The sequence below is a fragment of the Gasterosteus aculeatus genome, chromosome 4 (assembly GCF_964276395.1).
Source record: "Gasterosteus aculeatus chromosome 4, fGasAcu3.hap1.1, whole genome shotgun sequence".
Classification (NCBI taxonomy): domain Eukaryota; kingdom Metazoa; phylum Chordata; class Actinopteri; order Perciformes; family Gasterosteidae; genus Gasterosteus; species Gasterosteus aculeatus.
In genome coordinates, this window is record NC_135691.1 from 839,757 (window position 1) to 849,577 (window position 9,821).

At 41.1% G+C, this 9,821-nt stretch overlaps 1 protein-coding gene across 1 annotated transcript; it reads right to left on the reverse strand.

Moving 5' to 3' along the window:
* Positions 1-381: 381 nt before the first annotated feature.
* emx3 (empty spiracles homeobox 3) lies at positions 382-9,374 on the reverse strand. The gene is made up of 3 exons (XM_040175247.2): positions 8,612-9,374; positions 3,419-3,603; positions 382-2,409 (listed from the first exon to the last, which is right to left on the reverse strand). The coding sequence occupies exons 1-3, from the start codon at positions 8,994-8,996 to the stop codon at positions 2,233-2,235; spliced, it is 747 nt and encodes a 248-aa protein (XP_040031181.2). The 5' UTR covers positions 8,997-9,374; the 3' UTR covers positions 382-2,232.
* Positions 9,375-9,821: the final 447 nt, after the last annotated feature.

A 9,821-nucleotide genomic window follows, 5' to 3' on the forward strand; every position in this document is an offset into this window, starting at 1 on the left:
AAAACGTGGAAAAGAAGAAGTACGCTTTATGAAACTAATGAAAAAGATAATCCAATTAAATGATCCATAGGTGGAAAAATATTCACAAAAAATAGTTGAAATTGTAATAATACCACAAGTACTACTACTATTAATAACGAATAAATAAATAAAAGGTATGAATTTGAAAATAAATTATCAATATTAAAAGTAATCACAATAGTAATGACCTCAAATCATAAAACTTTCATATGATATAATAATATAACCATAATCAATTAATTATCTTTTTAAAATCTACAACCCAGGGAAACATTTCTGCCTTTCTTCATACATCGTTTCTCTTTCTCATCATTTTCGCAACCAAACTTCCAGTCGTCACATTCCAACAACAACAACATGTTTGATTTCATCTCAGTTTATTTGTTTCCAACATGAACACAGGAAGAACAAAGCGCCTGTTGTCTGTGTGAGAGGAAACGCCGTACAGTTAGTGCCTTCCATCCTAAAACGATGAAAAAATAGATTTGACTAAGAAGAAGTGCTACATAAGATGATGAGGCAAATCTGTCCGTGAAGAAGAAACAGACAGATGAACGGACGCAGTGGGCAAAACAAACAGTCCACACATTATTATCATCATCATCATCATCGTCATCGTCATTATTATTATTATGTACACAACAGATGCATAGAATTTTACATAAATACCTACATTTTTCCAAAAAGTCCAAAAACACAACCAAAGAGAAAACAATGACCCAGCAGAAGGAAACGTTCAAGCGGCTCCTGGATCTGCTGGTTTCTGGTTCTGCCGCAGTGCCGCTGAGCAGGGCAGCCGCTGTAAGGCTCCTGCAGGAGTCTTTTATATTTAGCTTTTTGCCAGCAAACTCAAGTGAAAAAAGGCTTAAATGTAGATTAACCCCCCGCTGAAAATAGTCCCCAAAAAATGTATTATTCCTCCTGTTTTTTATAAAAACTACAGTGACCAATGAGCTCGGAGCAGAGCCACAAACAGGAAGTGGGACCACATTAACAGACGGACATGAGGTTTCTTCTACATCTTTTGTAACGTTCCTTTTGTTTTGTTGCTTAACTGTAAAATCTGGCTTTTTTTAAAACTTGTAAAGCGTTTAGAACCTGAAAAAGGATGAATGCCAATAATAGATGTCTGCACTCAACGTTAAATGTTTAATAAATGTAAGCAATCCTTTCCTCTGTAACAACATGGCCGCTCTTACTAAAGATCTCTTTTAGCATTTAAATTAGACAATTAGTTCGACTAAACTGCTGTTGGATTCAAACAAGTTCCATTTAATATTTGGTACCAATTCTTCTTCATTCGGGTGTAAATATAATTAAATGCACATCGAGATTCATGTGCGCGTCTCGTGGGAGGAAGTAAGTGAGCTAGCTAACAGCTGGCAGGCTAAATGCTAACACTAACTAGCGCTGTTGCTGAGTAGCCTTTTTAAAATGTATTAATGGACGTTAGAGTATGTGGGGTTATTTGTGAGGATGTAAATCATATTAGATGTGATCACATGATCCAGACCGCCCGCAGCACTTCTGTCTCAAACTCAGAGGACGTTTTTCAGGGTGCAAAACCTCCTGGTTGTGAGTCAGCGGGCCGCGACCACAAAGCTTTGCTTTTCTACCCAGTCGATGTGTTTGAGGGGAATTCTTCTCGCTCTCCTCCTTCAGACTCGTCTTTCTCGGCCGAGCAGATTTTCTCGCCGTCTGCTGCGAACAGAAGCTCAGAAACCAGCTTCTCCTCTCACTTTATTTCTATTTTATTTGAGCAATGCTGGCTTCGTTTGGCACCAAAAAGTCAGCAGCTGCGACTCCGGTTCCTCCTCGAGAGGAAAGGAAAGGACGAGGCGTCATTGTTTAGATCCTCTCCAGAGTTTCAGTGACGTCTTTAACGGGACAGTTTGGACCTCCTGCTGTTTGCAAGAGTGTGATGCCTTCAGGGACATCCGTCAGTTCCAGGGAAGGTGAGTCCCGTTTGTGTGGTGTGTTGATGCTGGTGTGTGTGTGTGTGCGGGGGGGGGGGTCTAAAGGTGGCCTCGTGGTGCGTTCAGTGTCTTTAAATGAAATGTTTTCCTCTGAAAGGCTCATGAATGTCAGCTGTAGTTGAATCCGTTATTTGGACCCGATTTGCTGAATGAGCTAATCCTGTTCACATGAGTTCTCTAAAGGTGTGTCATTGGGCGTGTGTATCTGTGTGTGTGTCTGTGTGCGTGTGAGTCTCTAGTCCTCACTGAGGACGTCCACGTCCTCCCCCCCACCGCCCCCCGGCTGCTGCGTGGCTGCTCTCCAGCGGTTGATGTGCTGGCTTCCCTTCCTCTTCTGCTGAGCTTCAGGAGACTCCTCCTCCAGCTTCTGACGCTTGTGCTTCGTCCTGCGGTTCTGAAACCAGACCTTCACCTGCAGAGACAGAGAGACAGGTGTGTCTTAATACAGGTAAATATCATATATGTGTATATATACATATATACACATTAACAGCTGTTTATTAAATCGGATGTTTTAAGCGTTTTTGCAACCCTGAGATCTCCAGAAGGAACTCGATTCATCATCCTCAATGAAGACACAATGATTGCAAAAGTGTAATTTACCTGTGATTAATCGCTGCTGAATGTGTGACTCTCTGCTGATTGATGGATTACTCTCTCTCTCTCTCTCTCTCTCTCTCTCTCTCTCTCTCTCTCGCTCGTGAAATAGTGAATAATTGCTGATGATTCATGTCGTCTTGCTGACGTCAGGACTCTTATCGCCGTGGCGACCGCTCGACAAACACCGTCAATCACTCCTTAGGAAAGCGGGCGGAAGGAGCCTCCCCCCCTCCCCCCCCCTCCCCCATTCCTCTGATCTGGATGGAGTCCAGACGTTGACACACAAACAGTTCTGAGGAACACGTCAGTGTTTCTTTCCTCAAACACAAGTATGATGCAACAAAGCTTCATATGTTATTTTACCAGTTGATTGAATTTATCTTGTATTTATTGTCGCAAATATATTTCTGTTGTTTGAATGTTGTAGTCATACAATTTTATATAAAAACATAGTATTCATCATACTTTTATTATAATACTATACGACTTTTTCACATACTATACATTTTTTCAAAAACTTGAATTTTAAAATGTGATTTTTTCTTTTTTGACAATTTCTTCGGATGCTCAACTATGACTTTTAGGACAACTTTGTTGGACGTATTATATTATATATCATGACTTATACGGTACCGATATACTGTACAATGGATTTGAAAAAATTCTCAACTAAATAACATGTTACAATAAACTTTTATTTGTTTATATACTATAACGTGACTTTTCTTTTTTACGTATACTGACTTTTCATGACTGTTTTCGCCTCCATGACTTAACAAAAGTAATAAGTGTTTAACCCTCATTCTTCCCGTGACGCTCACCTGCGTCTCCGTCAAACACAGCGCGCTGGCCAGCTGCTTCCTCTCCGCTCCGACCACGTAGTGGTTCTTCTCGAAGGCTCGCTCCAGTCGGAGCAGCTGGGACGGCGAGAAGGCCGTCCGGATCCGTTTGGGTTTCCTGGAGAACGGGCCATGGAGCAGCAGGTTCTCAGGACTGCTGTCCTCTCCTGGACGCAAAGAGGACGGACGTTAGCGCACCACGAGCTGCAGGGCGGACGCGGCGAGAGGCCCAAGGGCTCAACGCCACGGCCGGAAAAATGGATTATTAATAAACGTTGCTTCTGATGGTTTCATGTGAGGATAAATGAATCAACGCAGCAAATGAAACATGTGATGAAGCTGGAAATTACATTAAAATAAAACAGTTAAAGCAGGAAACATTATTGCACTTTTGATTTGAAATCCAAAGTTTAGTTTTATTAATAGAGCGCTGGTGTTTGAATGATTGAGCAACGGAAGTCACACTTAAATCCTTTTAGTAGAATATTACATGTGAAAAATAAGACCTTACTTTGACCTTCAAAAAGCCCGCCAAAAATATCAGGACAAAACAACTGTGTGTGTGTGTGTTTGTGTGTGTGTCTCACAGCTGGAGATCATGCAAAGAACAGCAAAATGAAACCAGAACATTAAAACCTGAATGAAAAGATTTTAGAAAACACTCGTGTGGCACTCGTGATTTTCCTGACGCGGTTATGGGATTTGACCTTTGACCAGCGGGACCGTCGCGGGTTATTGAAATAAAAAACTGATTTGTTTATGAGACGCGCCGACGTGCCGCTCGGCGAACCCGACAAACAATGTCGGTAAAAACGGACGTTGAGATTCTCTTTGTGTCGACGCTTTCGCTCCACACGCGACGTCTGCTTCTTTTTTTTTGCGACCACTCATTGAACATTTTACAATAAAATTTTACATAAAAACAAATACACGCACGACTTCTCCTCAACCGCCGCGGCTCGGCTGAAAAGAGTTCGCCAACGCGGCAAAAGAAAGAAAAAAGGCGGGTTAGCCTCGGGGGGGGGGGGCGACACGCGCTCGCGCCTTTTAGCCGACGTTAGCGCCCGTACGCTCATTCACATGCAAAGGCCAGGGCGGGGGGGGCGGGGCTCACGGGAGGTCAACGGCCGCCTCAGAGGAGCTCGGCTTGCAAATAAGACGTGCTTTTCAATGTACGACATCCACTGACCTCTGACCCCCCCCACAGCTGGCGAAACAAACTGCAACGATCCTCTGCAGGGAAAGGAGGTCCGCAGGACGCGAGGAACTCTGCCTCAGAGCCTCAGAACCTCAGAATCTCAGAATCTCAGAGCCTCAGAACCTCAGAGCCACAGAGCCTCAGAACCTCAGAACCTCAGAATCTCAGAGCCTCAGAGCCTCAGAGCCTCAGAACTTTAGAATCTCAGAATCTCAGAGCCTCAGAACCTCAGAATCTAGAGCCTCGTCCAGGACGACGCTTTGGACTTTCTTCTGTTCCAGAAACAAACTTGTTGTTCATGTTTGTGACTGATTGGCTTTTAGCTTAATGGTTTTACCTCGTAGTTTTAGTTATTTTGATCTATTTCCTTATTTATAGGTCAACAGATTTTTTAATTTTTAATTATGATTCAACCTGATAAGATTTTGCATCTTTGTGAACTCAAAATGTTAAATCCAGTTTGACCAAAGTTTTACTATCAAACAAACTCAGGTTTTTATAAAGAGGAGTCCACTTTATTTTGAAGAGAAACGTACTTCGACCTTTAAAAAGCCCGCAGACAAATATCAGGACAAAACGATGTGTTTTTATATTCCAGAAGTTCAAACCAGCTCTTCCAAATCTACGTCAAGATATCATCATTTCCTCCGAAGATTTCTCCGAAGAGAGATCTTTGTTCATTGTTTTTACCTTTTATATGAAAATATATCAAACAATATGAGGTTGGCTGGAAATACGTCCATGAGATTTGAAATGATTCAGGCTGGAGATAGATAGCTCATCAGGCACTGACTAGTCCAGACCCGTCAGTGTGTGTGTGTGTGTGTGTGTGTGTGTACGTGTGTGTGTGTGCGTGTGTTATATTTTTTGTGTTGTACTAACAACCAGACCAAAAAACAAACAAAACACTTCAAGCTCCATGTGTACATTTATAAAGTACTTTAACTAAACAAAACTTTTACTTCTTTATCATTAGTTTATCAATTTGATGTTTCGTTAAAAATACAAAAGTTGAAACTATTAATTAACACAAATTGAACTTTTGCTAGAAACTTCTTTTCCTTTAATTGTAGTAGACATTACAACGTTTTTTTAAACGTACTTATCCTCAGAGGTATTAGTACTTTGTTTGAGGGAAATTCATTTTTCATCGCTTTCCGGATGCTTTACACGTCTGATTAGCGGAGACGCTAACAAAACTAACGAAGCTAACGAAACTAACGAAGCTAACGAAACGAACGCTGTGACCCGACATCACTAACAGCTCAAACCTGCAAAACCGAGGATAAGAACGAGTGAAGCTCCCGATTCCCAAAGTGCACGAAGAGAAAAGGTGTGAAAGTCGTATTCAAAAGAAGCACCTCAAGGACCAAAAGTGGTCCCCGGACCACAGGTTGAGCCCCCCCCTGAACGAGGAGCTAAGTGGAGGCTGTCGGCTGCTTCCAGCTGATCATTACAAATGGGGCCACGAGCCTCGTGGCAGCGCACGTTAAGAGCGTGCACGAGAGGCCACAGCAACAGATGAGGTAATAACACGGCCCTTACAGCTGTTAATACAAATCTGATCAATAGATTGAAGAATTAAAACATCCGACATGAAGATGAAATACCAACCAAGTAAAAACTCTGCCTTGTTTAAAAGATTTTAACTTACAACGTTAATAATTTGTCGCCTTTAAAACACTGTGAGGGGAACTTTTTTCCATATGTTATGACTCTTTCTAAACTGAATAATTAAACAAAATTAAGATTATTCCATAATTATATTAATAACTTAATGTTTGTTTTTGGATGTGATAAGTATCACACATCCAAGTATTGATTGACAGCGATATTTACCAATATGTTGTGCTTCTTGTGTCAATAAAGATTGTTTCAAATGAATCAATCTTTAAACTGATACTGAGATTTATTAATTTTTCATGTGAGTCTCTTTTTCTATAATCTTTGAGGATTTGAATGAAGTCAGGTTTTAACAATGGATCATAAAAGGTCAAAGGTCAAAAGTCTGAAAAATACATAATTCCTGCTGGAGTCACTAGAAAAAGAATAAAGTGAAAAGAAAAAAGCATAAGAGGAACAGTGCTTTTAATTTGCCTTTAAAATGTTATTTGTATAGTTTTAATGTACAAATGTTTATTAAAGTTAATTTAATTTGTCTATAAACATCTAAATATCTTTTTTTTTTACTTCAGAAATGTATCAATAAAGTTCCATTTTGTTTTCTATTCAATGTAAAGAAATCTAGTCCAACTCGATTTGTATTTTTGTATATTATATAAATATAAGATATTTAGTCACATTTTTAAATAATTCCATCTGCAGGGTCGCTTCCCACGGGTTGATAAGATCAATTGTTTATGATTTATTTCTTATGATTTATATTCTTTTGAGTTATACATTTTCTCTTCTGATTTTATTCCTGGACTTTTTCGGCTCCGACGTCAGAACTCGGCTTCACTGCTTCACGTTTCCTCAAGTCACAATAAAAACATTTGTCATAATAAATCTAAATACAGTTGAAAACAATGATAATAATTCATCAGGTCGATGAAGTCGAGGCTAAAAAGTAACGGGGGAATAAAACAAATATTTGAGATTCACATCAGTTTGTTTCCCTGGAGATCATCAGATTGAATTCATTCTTTATGATTAGTTTTAAGTGAAATCAACATTTTATTCACAATTATCGTGTTTTAAAGGGATTTAAAAGAAAAAGAAAAACGCCCAAAATTGAAATTTGTTCTTCTTCTATAAATTGAGAAAAATGCAGTTCGAATGAGTCTCTTTGACTCAACTCTGTTCAATGTTTCCAGTTAAACCACCAAACATCGTTTTTTATTTATTATTTATGTTCTAGTCCAACAGAATGCGACCGGATGTGATGATTCGCGCTGTTTAAGTCACATCAGACTTTTTATTTCACCGTTATAATATCTATAAAACATTAAGGACTATTACCGAGTTCAAGTGACACTAAAATGAACAATATGAACTATTTGAACATCTAGAAGAAGAAGCTGAAGAGAAGATGGAACAATAATTCTGTCCTTTAAGTAATTTTCTCTTAGTTTGAAGGATTGTGTGATGGAGTCCGGCGGGTTGGAGACATTCTGATTGGGAGACATTATGGGACCTTTAAAGACTTAAAATATGTCTTGAATTCATTACTGAGCACCACATTATTATTTGAACGAAATGTGATGTGAGAATCTGACGTGGATATTTTAGTGTTTTATTGCTCAGGCAAAAATATAAAATTCGAGATTTGAGAAGACGAGCTGCGCGTTTCCTGTCGGATAAAAACAGTAATAATATGAATCCTAAAATGAGAGATGAGATGATTTACTGTTAAAAGCACTCAATGCGCAGTGTGTGGGTGAAGGGCGGCTTGGGGGGGTTATTTCCTCATTAGCTCATCAGGATAGAAGAAATCTTTCAGCAAATGAAGAAAGCACGAAGAGTAAATACTGTTTTTGTAATAATCATTAGAAGTAGAACTGCTGATAAAAAGTGGATTAAAGTACACATTAAACGTGTATTTATTCTACCATAAATGTTCCGCCATTATAACTACTGCAGTAAAACACCTATTCCATGGAGCTAATAGTACTACTAATATATTATATTCATTAGCTGTTCGTTATATTTTTAGAGGGCTGTCAGTTAAACTCAAGTACGTATTATTACTAAACATCAATAATAAATATTACATCGTTATTATCAAACGAAACATTATTGACAAAATAATAACTAACATAAAAACAGTCGAATTAATGTCAATATTCAATCATGAACGCACTCAAAGACAAACCGATAAATAATAATAAATAATACAATTTGCAAAAACAATATTGATTAACAATAACAGGAAAAATATCCCAAATGTTGAAATATTGAGAGTAACCAGCAGAAGAAACGTTTGTAAATGCTGTAACGTGATGCTCGGACCCCCCCCACACACTCCCCCCGCTCACCTTGGAAGCGGTGGCCCAGGTACCGGCTCCGCAGCACCCACGGGTAGAAGCCCAGCGCCTCCCGGTGCTGCGGGCTGAAGAAGCCCTGCGGGGGGAGCTGCAGCGGGTGCAGCGGCAGGCCGCCGTGGCCGTGCGCCCCGGGCTCCTGGAGCACCACGTCTGGCCCGGTCGAGTACAAAGTCCTCCCGCCGCTCCCCTGGAAGCAGGAGCCAAAGACCCCGGAGGCGGCGGGGTGCAGGGACTCCGAGAACCGGAGCGCCGTGGGCCGGATGGGTTCTTCCCCGGAGCCGGCGCCTCCGGTGCTTCCGGGGCCGCGGCTGCTCGCCTCCTTCCCGACCAGGGACTCGATGGAGAAGCATTTCTTGCCGCTGCTGTGGTGAAACATGATGGGTCCTGGAGCCGCGCGGAGGAGGGAGATGCTGAAGTTGTGAACCAGTCGGCGTCCAGTTAGTCCGGTTGCTCGGACTGAGGGGCGCTCAGAGTCCCGGTGCCCCCCCGAGAGCCATAACTCTCCCCGAGAGTCCCCGTGCGTAAGAACACGATGCGGACCTAGTCGCACCTGGTGGAGCCGGTCTTCCGCTCACCTGTGCGTGCGGGGCGGGTCCTCTGCGGAGTCCGCTCCGTGCGGCGGGTCGTGCGTTTATAGATCTCCGGTCGCAGCGTCCCGGTCGGTGTCTCCTGCCGCCTCGCGCTGGAGTCTGGAGCCGAGAGGCTCTGTCAGTCAAAGTGACTCGAGCGGAGAGACGGAGGGCGGGAGATACCTGCCCTGCCCTCTTTGGCAGAGGTGTGCTGAGCATGCGCAGAAGCGGGCTCTCGTTTCAGGACAACCATTTTGTTGATCGATTGAATGATGATGACAAGGTGCCCTACCTGATTGGTCATCATCTGAAATAATAATTATAATGATAATTATTCATACGTTTTTGAATGTTCCTAAGATAATATCATAAACAACTAATTAATTATGTATTGATGTATTCTATTTATTCTATTATATATTATACTATATATTATAACATTTGGTTATTTTAAGAGAATCATAAAAAAGCCCCTCTTTGGTACATTTCTTATTTCACCAAGTGAAACGTTTTACTGCAGTAAAAGTACAGCAAACAGTGAAAGTACTCAAGAACATGTATTCATTGGTGAATAAAACATTGTGTTATGTTTGATGTTTCTGCATTATTAAATGTATTTACAGTGAGTTAAT